Raw genomic sequence first — 18204 nt, 5'->3', positions numbered from 1 at the left:
CACTGAAATCCTCTTCTGATGGATCTGTCTGGAAATGGTGCTGCTCAGATAAACAGTCCCTAAGTTAACTTCATCCTGAGCCATCACTGGTCCTCTGCAGTTTCAATTTCCCAAAGTCCCATCGTTTTGAAGAAATGGAGGTAACGTGGGATCAGCTACTGACAATCTCATCCCATCACCTGATCAAAGTGGTGTCAATTCAATCAGGGCATGTCTGATGTAGGACAAGAGACAGACCCACCATGCAGCTGCCACGACTCACCCGACCAGAAGTTGTGCAGGCGAAGTTGTCACTTGCCCAAGCATAGAAATCGCAGGAGACTTCTGATCCCACCGTGGACACTGTGAGGAAGCTGCAGGTTTCATCTAGTGCACAGTCTGCAAGCACCATGGGACAGTCACCCACCAGTCCCTCAGGAGATGCTGAGGACAGACGGACACATACCCCTACTCCCTGCCCCCCCAAACACACACACATACACACACACACAGTAACATGGGTTACAATGACTATTCATGGAGGACTGGAGGATTATGAGACAGTGCTCGTAAAGATGAATACTCAGTAAGTGGTAGCTGTTATTACCCATCCCTGGCCTGACCGCTGAAATAAACAGATACATCTCCTGATCTGGACAAAATGCTCTACAAGGAACGAATGTCCTTCAATTCTGCTCCCTAACATCTGGCAGAGCCTCGTTCTTGGCAGGTGGTGGATGCACTATAAACTTCTAACTGAAATTATGAGTTGGATGCACATTTTGAGAATCAAGTGATTTACAAAGTATTTTTTATACCGTATATTTGATGATCATTTCAAGGGTTGTACTTGATGTGTCTTGCAAGATCAGCACAGCATATTCGTACGGCACCACCCAGGTGCCCGGCCCCTTACCTGCCAAGCACTGCGTCAGTGAGGACTCAGAACCGGGAACTTCGGACTTGACCAGCACAGCGACATCTGCATCGAAGATCACCTTAGATTCTGGGAGCTTCTCAAATTTCCTCATCACTGAAAGGAACGCAAATCTATGAGATTTGACTCTGAGGGGTCTGGGGCCGCTGTAGAGAAGCCAAAAAGAGTTTTAGGTCAAGAAATCACTTCCCACTCACAGCCCTTGGTCACACAGGTGTTCCAAAAAGAGAAATTCCCTTTTAAGTGTAGTTCCAGAATGCTGCCTCATGGCTAATACTGAGAGCTATAACTTGCCATGTCTCCTTTTTCCACCTCATTGTCAGGAAGTAAGAAGAATAATTTAATATTGTATTAGTCCTCACAACTCCCTTTTTCACATTGATATTGATTTTCTATCTAAATTTATATTTCCTTGTCCTTATCTTTTTTTTTTTTTTTTTTTTTGCAGTACGCGGGCCTATCACTCTGCTGTGGCCTCTCCCATTGCGGAGCACAGGCTCCGGACGCACAGGCTCAGCTGCCATGGCTCACGGGGCCAGCCGCTCCGCGGCATGTGGGATCTTCCTGGACTGGGGCACGAACCTGTGTCCTCTGCATCGGCACGCGGACTCTCAACCACCACACCACCAGGGAAGCCCATTGTCCTTATCTTTGAATGCTAATGATATCTCATAATTATTTTATGTATAATTCTATAAATAAAATATTTTATTTATAATGATATCTCATATTTATTTTAAAACAACTTGTCCACTTTCTGGAAAGAAGTAAGTTATTTTTAAAAGACAAATAAAACATGTGCACATGGGTTCACGTAAGTCTGAAAATGTGTCATGAGGCTCAGATATGTTTATGATAGTATTTGTTTAAATATGTTAGTATCTGTTTTCCCAGGTACCAACAACACACCTGAGCTCCTATCTGTAGGAATGACACAGTCACATGTTCATGGAACTAGATAAGAGAGGAGAAAGAAATAAAATTTCTCAAGGCTATGAGACTTGGAACTCACTTTTCACCAAGCAAAAAGCACTGCATGTAACTCTCAAGGAATGAGACTTACCTGACAAGCCAAAATGCCCAAGAGTGTCAATATTTTGCAGGTAACTATCAAAAACAAACCCTGAAGTGCATGAGTACTAGTTTTTTGCAGACATGATTATAAACATGTACGTAAGTCCTCATTCTCACACACATCCACTTCTTTATAAAAGAGACCATGTCTGAGTTGGTTTTCATCATGTCAATAAATTCATAGCCATCCAAAGCAATATATTCTCAGTTTTCATAATAAGTGCAGAAAAAAGTTTATTTCCTTTGGAGTGGGAATGGGAGAGGGCAGCATTAATATAATAGAAATGGCATGTATTAAGCCTTCAAAAACCTTGATATAAAAAATTCTAATTTTGAGAGGACCTTCAAGATGGCAGAGGAGTAAGACGTGGAGATCACCTTCCTCCCCACAAATACAACAAAAATAAATCTACATGTGGAACAACTCCTACAGAACACCTACTGAACACTGGCAGAAGACCTCAGACCTCCCAAAAGGCAAGAAGCTCCCCACGTACCTGGGGTAGGGCAAAAGAAAAAAGCAAAAACAGAGAAAAAAGAATAGGGACGGGACCTGCCCCTCTGGGAGGGAGCTGTGAAGGAGGAAAGGTTTCCACGCACTAGGAAGCCCCTTTACTGGTGGAGACGGGGGTGAGCAGGGGGGAAGCTTCAGAGCCATGGAGGAGAGCGCAGCCACAGGGGTGCGGAGGGCAAAGCAGAGAGATTCCTGCACAGAGGATCGGTGCCGACCGGCACTCACCAGCCCTAGAGGCTTGTCGGCTCACACTCCAGGGCAGGCGGGGGCTGGGAGCTGAGGCTCGGGCATCGGAGGTCGGATCCCAGGAAGAGGACTGGGGTTGGCTGCGTTAACACAGCCTGAACAGGCTAGTGCACCACAGCTAGCCAAGAGGGAGTCCGGGAAAAACCCTGGACCTGCCTAAGAGGCAAGACACCATTGTTTCTTGGTGTGCGAGGAGAGGGGATTCAGAGCACGGCCTAAACGAGCTCCAGAGATGGGTGTGAGCTGCGGCTATCAGCACAGACACCAGAGACAGGCATCAGATGCTAAGGCTGCTGCTGCAGCCACCAAGAAGCCTATGTGTGAGAGCAGGTCACTCTCCACACCTCCCCTCCCAGAAGCCTGTGCAGCCCACCACTGCCAGGGTCCCATGACTCAGGGACAACTTCCCCAGGAGAATGCACGGCACAACTCAGGCTGCTGCAATGTCACGCTGGCCTCTGCCGCTGCAGGCTCACCCCGCACTCCGTGCCCCTCCCTCCCCCCGGCCTGAGTGAGCCAGATCCCCCGAATCAGCGGCTCCTTTAACCCCGTCCTGTCTGAGCGAAGAACAGACGCCCTCCAGCGACCTACACACAGAGGCGGGGCCAAATCCAAAGCTGAGCCCCTGGGAGTTGTGCTAACAAAGAAGAGAAAGGGAAATCTCTCCCAGCAGCCTCAGAAGCAGCGGATTAAATCTCAACAGTCAACTCCATGTACCCTGCATCTGTGGAATACCTGAATAGACAACGAATCAGCCCAAAATTGAGGCGGTAGACTTTGAGAACAACTGTAGACTTGGGGTTTGCTGTATGCAACTGATTAGTTTCTGATTTTTATGTTTATCTCAGTATAGCTCTTAGTGCTTGTTATCATTGTGGATTTGTTTCTTGGTTTCCTTGCTCTCTTTTTTTATTACTTTTTAAATTTTTTATTATATATATATATTTTTTATTTCCATAACTTTATTTTATTTTATTTTTCTGTCTTTTTTTTCTCCCTTTTTTTCTGAGCCGTGTGGCTGACAGGGTCTTGGTGTTCCGGCTGGGTGTCCGTCCTGAGCCTCTGAGGTGGGAGAGCCAAGTTCAGGACATTGCTCCACCAGAAACCTCCTGGCCCCACGTAATATGAGTCAGCGAGAGCTCTCCCAGAGATCTCCATCTCAAAGCTAAGACCCAGCTCCACTCAATGACCAGCAAGCTCCACTGCTGGACATCCCATGCCAAACAGCTAGCAATATAGGAACACAACCCCACCCATTAGCAGAGAGGTTGCCTAAAATCATAATAAGTTCAAAGACACCCCAAAACACACCACCGGGGGCAGTCCTGCCCACCAGAAAGACAAGATCCAGCCTCATCCACCAGAACACAGGCACCAGTCCCCTCCACCAGGAAGCCTACACAACCCACTGAACCAACCTCACCCACTGGGGGACAGACACCAAAAACAACGGGAACTATGAACCTGCAGCCTGCGAAAAGAAGACCCCAACACAGTAAGTTTAGCAAAATGAGAAGACAGAGAAATACACAGCAGATGAGGGAGCAAGGTAAAAACCCACCAGACCAAACAAGTGAAGAGGAAATAGGCAGTCTACCTGAAAAACAATTCAGAGTAATGATAGTAAACATGATGCAAAATTTTGGAAATAGAATGGAGAAAATACAAGAAATGTTTAACAAGGACCTAGAACTATAGAGCAAACAATGATGAAAAAAACAATAAATGAAATTGAAAATTCTCTAGAAGGAATTAATAGCAGGATAACTGAGGCAGAAGAACGGATAAGTGACCTGGAAGATAAAATGGTGGAAATAACTACTGCAGAGCAGAATAAAAAAAAAAGAATGAAAAGAATTGAGGACAGCCTCAGAGACCCCTGGGACAACATTAAACACACAAACATTCAAATTATAGGGGTCCCAGAAGAAGAAGAGAAAAAGAAAGGGACTCAGAAATATTTGAAGAGATTATAGTTGAAAACTTCCCTAATATGGGAAAGGAAATAGTCAATCAAGTCGAGGAAGCACACAAAGTCCCATACAGGATAAATCCAAGGAGAAACATGCCAAGACACATATTAATCAACCTATCAAAAAATAAATACAAAGAAAAAATATCAAAAGCAGCAAGGGAAAAACAACAAATAACATACAAGGGAATCCCCATAAGGTTAACAGCTGATCTTTCAGCAGAAACTCTGCAAGTCAGAAGGGAGTGGCAGGACATATTTAAACTGATGAAAGGGAAAAACATACAACCAAGATTACTCTACCCAGTAAGGATCTCATTCAGATTCGATAGACAAATTAAAACATTTACAGACAAGCAGAAGCTAAGAAAATTCAGCACCACCATGCCAGCTTTACAACAAATGCGAAAGGAACTTCTCTAGGCAGGAAACACAAGAGAAGGAAAAGATGTACAAAAACAAACCCAAAACAATTAAGAAAATGGTAATAGGAATATACATATCGATAATTACCTTATATGTAAATGGATAAAATGCTCCAACCAAAAGTCATAGACTGTCTGAATGGATACAAAAACAAGACCCATATATATGCTGTCTACAAGAGACCCACTTCAGACCTAGGGACGCATATGGACTAAAAGTGAGGGGATAGAAAAAGATATTCCATGGAAACGGAAATCAAAAGAAAGTTGGAGTAGCAATACTCATATCAGATAAAGTAGACTTTAAAATAAAAACTGTTACAAGAGACAAAGAAGGACACTACATAATGATCAAGGGATCAATCCAAGAAGAAGATATAACAATTGTAAATATTTATGCACCCAACATAGGAGCACCTCAATACATAAGGCAAATGCTAACAGCCATAAAAGGGGAAATTGACAGTAACAGAATAATAGTAAAGGACTTTAACACCCCACTTTCACCAATGGACAGATCATCCAAAATGAAAATAAATAAGGAAACACAAGCTTTAAATGATACATTAAACAAGATGGACTTAATTGATATTTATAGGACATTCCATCCAAAAACAACAGAATACACTTTCTTCTCAAGTGCTCAGGGAACATTCACCAGGATAGATCATATCTTGGGTCACAAATCAAGCCTTGGTAAATTTAAGAAAATTGAAATCATATCAAGTATCTTTTCCAACCACAACTCTATGAGACTAGACATCAATTACAGGAAGAAAACTGTAAAAAATACAAACACATGGAGGCTAAACAATACACTACTAAATAACCAAGAGATCACTAAAGAAATCAAAGAGGATTTCAAAAAATACCTAGAAACAAATGACAATGAAAACACAACAACCCAAAACCTATGGGATGCAGCAAAAGCAGTTCTAAGAGGGAAGTTTACAGCAATACAATCCTACCTCAAGAAACAAGAAAAATCTCAAACAACCTAACTTTAAACCTAAAGCAATTACAGAAAGAAGAACAAAAAAACCCGCCAAGTTAGCAGAAGGAAAGAAATAATAAAGATGAGATCAGAAATAAATGAAAAAGAAATGAAGGAAACGATTGTAAAGATCAATAAAACTAAAAGCTGGTTCTTTGAGAAGATAAACAAAATTGATAAACCATTAGCCACACTCATGAAGAAAAAAAGAGACAAGAACTCAAATCAACAGAATTAGAAATGAAAAAAGAGAAGTAACAACTGACACTGCAGAAATACAAAGAATCATGAGAGATTACTACAAGCAACTATATGCCAATAAAATGGACAAATTATTATAAAAGCACAACCTTCCAAGACTGAACCAGGAAGAAATAGAAAATATGAACCAACCAATCACAAGCACTTAAAATGAAACTGTGATTAAAAATGTTCCAACAAACAAAAGCCCAGGACCAGATGGCTTCACAGGCGAATTCTATCAAACATTTAGAGAAGAGCTAACACCTATCCTTCTCAAACTCTTCCAAAATATAGCAGAGGGAAGAACACTCCCAAATTCATTCTATGAGGCCACCATCACCCTGATACCAAAACCAGAGAAAGATGTCACAAAAAAAGAAAACTACAGGCCAATATCACTGATGAACATAGATGCAAAAATCCTCAAGAAAATACTAGCAAACAGAATCCGACAGCACATTAAAAGGATCATACACCATGATCAAGTGGGGTTTATCCCAGGAATGCAAGGATTCTTCAATATATGCAAATCAATCAATGTGATAAACCATATTAACAAATTGAAGGAGAAAAACCATATGATCATCTCAATCGATGCAGAGAAAGCTTTTGACAAAATTCAACACCCATTTATGATAAAACCCATCCAGAAAGTAGGCATAGAGGGAGCTTACCTCAACATAATAAAGGCCATATATGACAAATCCACAGCCAACATCATTCTCAATGGTGAAAAACTGAAACCATTTCCACAAAGATCAGGAATAAGACAAGGTTGCCCACTCTCACTGTTATTATTCAACATAGTTTTGGAAGTTTTAGCCACAGCAATCAGAGAAGAAAAAGAAATAAAAGGAATACAAATCAGAAAAGAAGCACTAAAACTGTCACTGTTTGCAGATGACATGATACTATACATAGAGAATCCTAAAGATGCTACCAGAAAACTACTAGAGCTAATCAATTAATTTAGTAAAGTAGCAAGATACAAAATTAATGCACAGAAATCTCTTGCATTCCTACACACTAATGATGAAAAATCTGAAAGCGAAATTAAGGAAACACTCCCATTTACCATTACAACAAAAAGAATAAAATATCTAGGAATAAACCTACCTAAGGAGACAAAAGACCTGTTTGTAGAAAACTATAAGACACTGATGAAAGAAATTAAAGACGATAGAAACACATGGAGATATATACCATGTTCTTGGATTGGAAGAATCAACATTGTGAAAATGACTATACTACCCAAAGCAATCTACAAATTCAATGCAATCCCTATCAAACTACCAATAGCATTTTTCACAGAACTAGAACAAAACATTTCACAATTTGTATGGAAACACAAAAGACCCCAAACAGCCAAATCAATCTTGAGAAAGAAAAATGGAGCGGGAGGAATCAGGCTCCCTGATGTCAGACTATACTACAAAGCTACAGTAATCAAGACAGTATGGTACTGGCACAAAAACAGAAATATAGATCAATGGAACAGGATAGAAAGCCCAGAGATAAACCCACGAACATATGGCCACCTTATCTTTGATAAAGGAGGTAAGGATATACAGTGGAGAAAAGACAGCCTCTTCCATAAGTGGTGCTGGGAAAACTGGACAGCTACATGTAAAAGAATGAAATTAGAACAGTCCCTAACCCCATACACAAAAATAAACTCAAAATGGATCAAAGGCCTAAATGTAAGGCCAGACATAATAAAACTCTTAGAGGAAAACATAGGCAGAACACTCTATGACATAAATCACAGCAAGATCCTTTTTGGCCCACCTCCTACAGAAATGGAAATAAAAACAAAAATAAACAAATGGGACCTAATGAAATGTAAAACCTTTTGCACAGCAAAAGAAACCATAAACAAGATGAAAAGACGGTACTCAGAATGGGAGAAAATGTTTGCAAACAAAGCAACTGACAAAGGACTCATCTCCAAAATATACAAGCAGCTCATGCAGCTCAATATCAAAAAAACAAACAACCCAATCCAAAAATGGGCAGAAGGCCTAAATAGACATTTCTCCAAAGAAGATATACAGATTGCCAACAAACACATGAAAGGATGCTCAACATCACTAATCGTTAGAGAAATGCAAATCAAAACTACAGTGAGGTATCACCTCACACCAGTCAGAATGGCCATCATCAAAAATTCTACAAACAATAAATGCTGGAGAGGGTGTGGAGAAAAGGAACCCTCTTGCACTGTTGGTGGGAATGTAAATTGGTACAGCTAGTATGGAGAACAGTATGGAGGTTCCTTAAAAAACTAAAAACAGAATTACCATATGACCCAGAAATCCCAGTAATGGGCATATACCCTGAGAAAACCATAAATCAAAAAGAGTCACATAACACAATGTTCATTGCAGCTCTATTTACAATAGCCAGGACGTGGAAGCAACCTAAGTGTCCATCGACAGATGAATGGATAACGAAGATGTGGCACATATATATAATGGAATATTACTCAGCCATAAAAAGAAACGAAATTGAGTAATTTGTAGTGAGGTGGATGGACCTAGAGTCTGTCATACAGAGTGAAGTAAGTCAGAAATAGAAAAACAAATACCATATGCTAACACATATATATGGAGTCTAAAAAAAAAAAAAAGGAAAGGTTCTGGAGAACTTAGGTGAAGGACAGTAATAAAGACGCAGACATAGAGAATGGACTTGAGGAAGGGGGAAGGGTAAGCTGGCACATAGTGAGTGAGTGGCATAGACATATACACTACCAAACGTAAAATAGATAGCTAGTGGGAAGCAGCCGCATAGCACAGGGAGATCAGCTCAGTGCTTTGTGACCACCTAGAGGGGTGGGATAGGGAGGGTGGGAGGGAGACACAAAAGGGAGGGGCTATGGGGATATATGTATACGTATAACTGGTTCACTTTGTGATACAGCAGAAACTAACACAACATTGTAAAGCAATTATACTCCAATAAAGATGTTAAAAAACAAATTCTAATTTTACAAAGTAAAATACAAATTCTAATTTTACAAAGTGGTCCTTCATTGATCATTGAAGTTGCCAAGTTCATGTGCTCAGCCCATACTCAGTCCCTCTGCTCTCATCTCCTCCTCTCTTTTTTATTTTTTATATTCCTTGTTATCTTATTTCTAGGGACCAGAAGCTGCAGTCCAGCAAACACCACGTCATAGGCAGCCAGTGTCCCTGAGGCTTGGTTGCTATGGACCAGCAGCTTACAGCATTCTAGGAGACTAAATAAAATTTGAAACATTTTTCAGTTTCCAATTAAAGTCTTCTCAGGAGCCAGAAATGGTGTAAGTTTAGCACTTCAGTTAGAGAATCTGCTGGTTTTCACACAAGGGACACCTTGGTGATGGAGGTCCTGACATTTCAGAGTTCTGTGAAGAAGCTCATTGACAAACAGAACAGAAACAATTTATGAACTGAGCTACCAATGATTCCGTGGAATATTGAGTTAGTGTACAGATTTATACATTCTGTTGGTGCCTTACAGATAGTTACGAATTTACATACATAACAGATATTTACAAATGTTTTGGGGAAAGTATAAAGGGTCAGCATCTGGGCACATCGCTCTATTTGATCATGATTCCGCACAGTGTACTGTGGCTATTTATGTGCCTGTCTCTTTCCAAGACAAGGATAATGTCCTGATGATATGTGAACACCCGCCAGCTAGGATAGTGACAGATATATACTAGTTTCCTACTTATTAGATGGATGGATGACTGCCAAAATCATTACAACACCAGGAAACCAGGGCAGAATATTATGAAGACGGTGTAATTCCAATGGTAGGTGTATTCCTCTGTTTGAGCACTTGACATGGAATATGAAGTCTTTGGTGTGGACCAACAAAGGGCAGAACTAGAAAACTGGATCTAGAGTTAAAGGGAAGATGAGCTTGAAATATTTCCACCGGCCAAGGTCTAAACAAAGGGTTTACCACAGGCAACGTCAGAAAGATCAAGGGGGCCACGCTGAAGGTGTAGCAGAGAGAGATAAGGTGTGGAGGCGGCTGGCAATGGGGAAGGGGCACTAGCTCTGGAGTCAGCCAGTCCTGATGCCACCGCCCTCACCAGCTCTGTGTCCCGGGCATGTCTCAGCCTCTGAGAGTCTCAGCTGCCTGGTGTGAGGAATAAACAGAGCAGCACGGAGTACCCGGTACCAACTCAGGAAATGCTGGGTCCCTCTGCCCCCTGCAGGGACACCCCGCCTCGGTGTCAGGGCTTGTCAGACTGGCTGCAGGAATTCAGGTGGTGGGAGAATCCCTTTCCCTGATGACCTTTAGGAAATAGTTCCAAAGAAGCCCAGATAATTAGAGTCATTCATGCATTGTGTCGACAAGACAAGCGCCAGCTACTCTCGAATAGAACAAAAAGAAAGATACAGGTCTAGCCGCAAAGGAACATGTCGTCTAATGAGGCTAGAGTCCAGAGAGGGCCCTAAGGCGGTGCAATTCTACTGTATCCTGTATAATTGCTTTACAATGGTGTGTTAGTTTCTGCTTTATAACAAAGTGAATCAGTTCTACATATACATATGTTCCCATATCTCTTCCCTCTTGCATCTCCCTCCCTCCCACCCTCCCTATCCCACCCCTCTAGGTGGTCACAAAGCACCGAGCTGATCTCCCTGTGCTATGCGGCTGCTTCCCACTAGCTATCTATTTTACGTTTGGTTGTGTATATATGTCCACGCCACTCTCTCGCTTTGTCACAGCTTACCCTTCCCCCTCCCATATCCTCAAGTCCATTCTCTAGTAGGTCTGTGTCTTTATTCCTGTCTTACCCCTAGGTTCTTCATGTCATTTTTTTCCTTAAATTCCATATATATGTGTTAGCATACAGTATTTGTCTTTCTCTTTCTGACTTACTTCACTCTGTATGACAGACTCTAGGTCCATCCACCTCATTACAAATAGCTCAATTTTGTTTCTTTTTATGGCTGAGTAATATTGCATTGTATATATGTGCCACATCTTCTTTACCCATTCATCCGATGATGGACACTTAGGTTGTTTCCATCTCCGGGCTATTGTAAATAGAGCTGCAATGAACATTTTGGTACATGACTCTTTTTGAATTATGGTTCACTGAAGAGTTTTAAGGGGAATTGTATAAGTAGAATTGCCTCTTAACTGCTCTGAAGCACCGTGGGCAAGTCATTGGATGGAGGCAAGGCTGGAGCAGAGAGATGAATCAGGAGGCTACAGCAGTGATCCACGTGTCTGAGGATCCAGGTCGGACAGAGGGAGGTGGTGTCAGGATGTGGAAGGGGCACCGTCCTCGCCGGTGGATACCTTTTCGGGGAATTACACAGCTGACCTCTACGCGCTTCGCCTTTTCTAGGGGACAAAAACCTCAATAATGAGACTTCAATCCCATGCCCAAAGAGAAAGATCTCAAAGTCAAGTTGAAAGGATTCTGAGACAGCGTGCTGCCATCCCAGTGGGGGCCCAGCTTCTTAACATGGAAATCCTCCTGCATATCCAGAAAGGGAAATCTAAGCTCCAAGCTTTGCATAAGAAGCCAAGATGCTGAGGACGAACCTGGAGGCTATTCATAAACCTGTACTTCAGGGAGGCGTCATCAAAGTTGGCAAAGCTGAGCTGCTCCTCATAAACATTTCTGGTGCCACTGATTAAACTGGCCTGTCTGCTCCAGATGAACACAGGGCAGAACAAGCCAGGAAATGCTTTACAAAGTGCGCATTACAATCCGCACAGCCAAGCCAGCGGTACGGATGCAAAGAGGGCCAGAGTTAAGATGCAAGCACCCAGAATGGCCAGTAATCACCGTGGTCCTTGGGCAAGTTGCTTTCCCTCTGAGGACGTCTTCTCCCTCATTTGTAAAGGATAACAAAGATCTGCCTAACTGATCTCTTAAAGCACTTCCAGCTCTAACTCCCCAATTGCTATTTCTGCCCAAGAGGAGGGATACTGACAAATAATAATAAAGACTTTCATTGGATTTGCAATTTATCCATGGACAGACACACACACACACACACACCCTTGGCATTCATTAACACTTCGCTAAGGCATTAACAATCCCATTTTACAGATGGGGAAACTGTTGAATATAAGTGACTTGCCCAGCACTGCACGACCAGTAAAGGGCACAACTGGGATTAAATTAGTTCTGGTCCCACTCCCATGCACCTAGGATTATAGGACTCCTGTCAGTTCTTTCGCACCCATTATCTCATTGAAGAGCTGGGCTCAATGTTTGGCATCTTCATAGGATAATATTGACCCTCACAGTGTCTCAGGAGGCAAGCAGGAGGCTTCTGGGGTGATGAGCATCAGAGAAGTTGAGCGATTTGCTCTGGGTAACCCAGCAAGTAACATGGAAGAAGGACTGGCACTCGGGTCTTCCCCCAACATCCCACTGAGGGAGAAATGCTGACCAGCTTTTTGGAGGCAAGCTGCCCACAAGAAAGGAAACCTCAGCAGACAAATGATTTTTAAATTCATTTCTCATGCTGCTGAAGTATTTAGGGGTGAGGTTTCATGATGTCTGAAATATACTTTCCAATGATTAAAAGAGAGAGAGAAAGAGCAAAACAATAACAATTTTTGGATCTGGGTGACGAGTATTTGTTCTTCCTACTATTCTTTCAACTCCTACATAGGTTAAAAGTTTTTGAAATGAAAGGCTGGGGACAACTGCATCTCACATGTCTCTCCCCTTCTAGAAAGCCCTTGGGATTACAGGCCCTGTCCCCAGGAGTGGCTGACTTAACGGCCTGCACGTACTCAGACACTGGGCGTCCATCAGCAAGGCCTCCGTCTCTGACCACGGCAGCCTCTGCCCCTCGCTGTCCACGCAGAAGGCCTTCCCGCTGGCCCCATCCCTCTGGCTGGCTCGGTACTGGCCGTCCTGGTCACACTGCAGGCCTGCCTCATTCTTCTGACAGCCAGTGACACCTGGAACCAAAGATGGATACAGCTCTCAGTGCCGTGCCTCTGGGGTCCCCTCCCTGCCGGACCCCAGGCTCCCAGTCCTTGATCAGACGTCCAAGTCACACGTTGGAGCCAGACACCCCCCAGCTTAAAACTTGTCAGTGTCGCCACCCCGACCAAAAGACAAAGTCTGGGCTCGCCTTTGGGCCACTAAGGCCGCTGTGACCTGGCCCCGCCCATCTGACCCTGCACGTGCCCCTGTGTGTCCACAGTCGGCCTGGAACGCACTGCCTGCTCTGATACCATTTGCTGGGACTCAGGTTCTGCCCCCCGGTTCTTCTCCTGGTGCACCCTTCTCCCCAGTCTGCAAGGAGTTAACTCTTCACCGGCCAGTCCTCATTTCCTCAGGGAAGCCCCCAGACCCCTTGATGCCCGAGTGTTACACACTCTCCTCTTGACCCCTACCTCTGCTCAGAGCCGGCACAGTTATCATTTCCATTGGTCTGCGGGAAGGAACGGTTTGCAGCTGTCTGACTCCCTCCCAAGCAGGCAGGGACCTCATCTGGCTTTGCTCCCTATTTTATTCCAGTACCTTGCTCAGTGTCTGACATATAATACAAGCCTCCTACACGTCCCAGGCTTTGACACTGTGATTTATAATAAGAAATATGTGCTTGGTCTTTATCCCCATTTCTGGAAGTTGACATTCAGAGAAGGAAGGTGACTTGGCCGAGGTCACAGTGCCAGTAGGAGGGAGCGTGGGGATGGAAATGGGGTTGGGGGGTGGCGAGCCTCCGCCTCCCCCTCTGCTCCCTGCCATGTAGGCAGCACCCGCTCCACAAAGATCAGCGCTCTGCAGGGACCTCCTTTCAAGAAAGGATTCCTCGGGGCCGTGTGACAACACTTCATGTCATCCCAAACCACAGTGTCTGGAGCCAACGTGTGCAAACTGAGCGGGACGCCCGGGTGTCAAGGACACTCTGAGTTCCTGGGAAAGAGTTTCTCCTCCAGAAGGAATGTCAGACATCTGGCCTAGGAAATTCCTCTATTTACTTTCTTGGAAATACCGCCCTATTTCCACTGCTCTCCTGACCAAGGAAACTGCCTCTGTCACAGAAGGTGACTTGACCTCTTTTGATTATTTTACAATTCTAAACACTACTCTGATTTTAAGCAATGCCTCATGTTGACACCATTTCAGACTAACATGAAAAGATTTGCGACAAGGCAAGTTATGGGCCCCTGCTAGAGAAAACCCAACACTCCCCAGTTGACTGTTAAGTAAATAGGCCAAGTGAAATCACATGACATACAAGAAGGCCACCGGTACACACAGTCCTGACAGATTCATGGGGCCAGAAAGGGAATATGAGCTACACAGTGGTAATGATCGTAGGTGGAAAACATCTTCCACTTCTTAATCTGATAACATTGACTTACAAAAATCAGAAGTTTCAGAATCAGACAATGCCAAGATCAAAGGCAAGCTATGTCACTTTCTAGCTGAGCAACTTTAGCTAAATTTCTTCCGTGAGCCTTAGCCGTTTTATACGTAAAAGTTGGGCTCATAATGTTTACCTGGAAGGGGAGTTGGGAGGATTGAACGAAGCAACACGGGCAAAAGGTCTGGCCTAGCTCTTGACAGAGCACAGGCATTCAAAGGGGGTGCCCTTTGGATTACGATCTGTATCCAATGGTTCTCAAGGGTGGACAATTTTGCCCCCATCTAGGAGACATCTGGCATTGTCTGGAGACAGTTTGGTTGTCACAACTTGGTGTGCGTGGGTGGTACTACTGGCATCTAATAGGTAAGGAGCAGTGGTGCTGCTAAATAAACATCCTATCATGCAAGGGACAGCGCTCCAAAACGAAGAAGTATCTGTCTCAAAATTTCAGTAGTAACAAGGTTGAGATGTCCTGCAGGGTCCCCATGACATTGTAGGGTTTCTCTTTCGAAGTGGGACCCTTTAGAACTTACAGTGAGTCTGGCTGAAAGCTCCAACGGAAATGGTCGTTCTGCCCACAGGACAAGGGACGCAGGCCAGGCTACCTGCCTGTTCTTGGTAGAATCCAGCAGGACAGGGAATACACTGCTCATCCTGAAAATAGCTTCCTTCAGGACACTTAACTGGAAAAGATAAACAGAGCAATGAGGTTAAAGAACAAGACACTAGCTTTATAGTTACAACCTCAGAACACACAGGGTCTCTGAAACTCCAGAGTCAGACAAGAGCTCATTCATTTAACAAATTGCCCACTGAGAATCTGCTGTGCGTCAGGCTCTAAGAGTAGGGGATAAGCCGTGAAGAGGGTCGACAAAGTTCCTGCTCTCCAGGAGCTGATGGGCTGGTAGGATGAGAGGGTGTCCAACCAGCATGTCAGAGTTGAGTGAAATGAAGCAGGAGCAGAGGGCACGAGGAAGTGAGGAAAGCCCCTCTGAGAGGCGACACATGAGACCTGATGGGTGAGGAATATTCTAGGCCAAGATGCAGAAGAGAATTCTGTGCAGAGAGAACAGCAAGTGCAAAAATCCTGAGGCAGGAATGAGTTTGGATTATTCAAGGAACAGAAAGATAAAAGCCAACTAAAGCCAGCTACTGAGCTAGAGCTTACTAGACAAAGAGAAGGTTGTCATGGGATGAAGTTGAGAACATCTTGAAACATGAGCGTCCCTCCATAGGTTGCCATGGGAATATGGGAGAGCACAGTGGTGGGTGCAAACTTTGGGGTCAGACAGACCGGGTAAAATTCCCCACCCCACTCTACCTAAATGCCTCTGGACTTCCCTGAGGCTCCATTTTCTCCTCTGTAAAAAAAGGATTAATAATATTATCCCGTTGGAGTGCAGTGATGATGTACAGAAAGCACATATCATAATGCCAGACTCACAGGTGCTCAACACATGGTAATTCATTCTAGACTTGAGGGAGCCATTCCTGGCAGCCAACCTCAGCACCTACTCTGTCCAGACAGAGTGCCCTCCCTCTGTGGGGTGATTTCAACAATTCAGCACCATCTCACTTGAATGTGGCCTCTCCCGCTTGGTCAGTCGGTGATGGCATGGCTCAGACCTGGGACTACCGGGAGGCAAGTGAGACGCCCAGGGCACAGGACTGACAGAGGCCCTCACAGTTGGCTTGTTGAGTCTGATTTACTCAGAAACTCCAAGTGTGACCCTGAGAGTGAGGACCTACTCACGTCTTGCAGCCTGGATGCCTCATTCACCTCATTCGTCTCCTCCCTGTGCTCCCCTGTCAATCAGCAGTCTTTCTGTCCCTCTGATTCTAACACTCCCAACCCTTCCTAATTTGGCTCCTCCAATATGATACGAGCTGAGAAACTAGAAACCCAAACTGGACAGATGCATGCCGCATGAGGGTTCTAAGTTGGCGTCCAAGAGCCCTGCTCTGAGGCGAGTGCGTGAACTTGGCCACACAGATTCTGACAGCTCAGAGAAGGGGATGGCGGAAGGAGGTTCTATTTTGTCTTTTTTCTTGATTCAGGGTTGTGTTCTGGAGATTTTTCCAAATAACTTCTAGAAGAAGTGAGCTGCTACCCAGTAAGGGTGGGAGCCAAAAGCGTGCCCACTCTTGGGGGTGCTGTCTTTGTGCCTGGCCCTCCTCTATGTGCCACGTGTACATCACTACAGCATACCCAGGAGTCAGCGTTCTACCTGCACTTCACAGATGAGAAAGCTGAGCCTCAGGACATTCATGCATGACGCTCCCAGCATGCTCTTCTGAAAAGGGCAGGGAGGAAGTAAAATTATAGAACGCGCCAAGCACAGTGCCAGGTATTACAATGTCACCACGTTATGGGAAAGCTATCAGCGCCATTCTAGCCTGGAGAAAACTGATGTTCAAGGGCAAGGTCAACCAGGCAGCGAGATGACAGGGGTGGGATTCAAGCCCCATTCTCGCCAAACCAAAGCCTTTTCTCCACACACCAATTCAACCACCTTCCTTTGACGACGAAGTGAGCACAAACGTGTAGGATGTGCTCGAACGGAGCCAGCGTGGATCTGAGAGCTACTCTCTTGAGTGTGCATATGTGTGTGGTGTTTCTGAGTAAATCAGAAACTCCAGGCACACCCTGGAAACTGAAAGGTGTGTTTTCCGGCCTGCCCTGTGCCATGCACATCCTCGCTCAGAGAGCGGGGTTTCGTTACTTCTATGAGTCACATTGTTGATCTTCTCTAGTATTTTTACCTCAGTACTGTGGCTGTTTTTTCAAGTAGTCTCCAAGTTCATTGCTAAAGGAAAACAAAACCTTTTAAGCCAGCCTTAGTTGCTGCCTCTGAACCCAAGGTGCAGGTGAAGGGGCAGAAAAAAGAGAGCTGGGAATTTTTGCTGCCATACATTTCAGGCCTCTCGAGCACGCGCAAGGAACCTGTGTTCTGTTTCTTTCCATGTCTGACGTCAAGAGTCTTTTCCACCCAAAGGCACCTTTGTGAACATCACGGTGAGGCTCCGTTGCCTCCTTCCCCAGCAGGTGGGTCCTCCTAGAGACCCTGAGTCCGCCGCAGCAACTGGATGTCTATCCCTCAGTTAAATCCCTTCATGGAAATCACTGGGAAATCCCTGGCGCCTCAGTGCCCTCTTCCGTAAAATGAGGCAATTTGGCCAATTTGAGTTTGCAAGTTGCACAGAGCTTTGGGGTTATGCCATCTGTCTAGCCAACCCATTCCCAAAGTCCCCAAACAACAGCAGTCGTGTTTCTGCTGAAGAAAAATATCTGAGGAAGCATAACCTTCCTTCACTCCTTAGCCTGCTTTGCTCAACCCCACCCCTGGCCCCATCACTCTCCAACTTAAAATTCGCCCCTGGTGATCCCACCAAACCCAGCCCCTTGCTGTGCCCCCAGGCCTCTCCCACTCTGGTCCTCTCCTATCTCTCAGGCCCC

At 44.5% G+C, this 18204-nt stretch overlaps 1 protein-coding gene across 1 annotated transcript in view; it reads right to left on the bottom strand.

Annotated features, from left to right (window-relative positions):
* Window positions 1-18204, bottom strand: part of TG (thyroglobulin) — a 242494-nt gene that overhangs the window by 177274 nt on the left and 47016 nt on the right. The window contains exons 21-24 of the mRNA XM_019931980.3: window positions 15281-15430; window positions 13156-13326; window positions 896-1012; window positions 263-378 (exon numbers count right to left, since the gene is read on the bottom strand). Coding sequence (XP_019787539.2) covers window positions 263-378; window positions 896-1012; window positions 13156-13326; window positions 15281-15430 — 554 coding nt within the window. The remainder of the gene's footprint in view (window positions 1-262; window positions 379-895; window positions 1013-13155; window positions 13327-15280; window positions 15431-18204) is intronic.

Source organism: Tursiops truncatus, chromosome 17 (genome assembly GCF_011762595.2).
Source record: "Tursiops truncatus isolate mTurTru1 chromosome 17, mTurTru1.mat.Y, whole genome shotgun sequence".
Classification (NCBI taxonomy): Eukaryota; Metazoa; Chordata; class Mammalia; order Artiodactyla; family Delphinidae; genus Tursiops; species Tursiops truncatus.
Note: the sequence above shows the minus strand (reverse complement) of the source record. Positions and strands in the feature narration are given on the sequence as shown.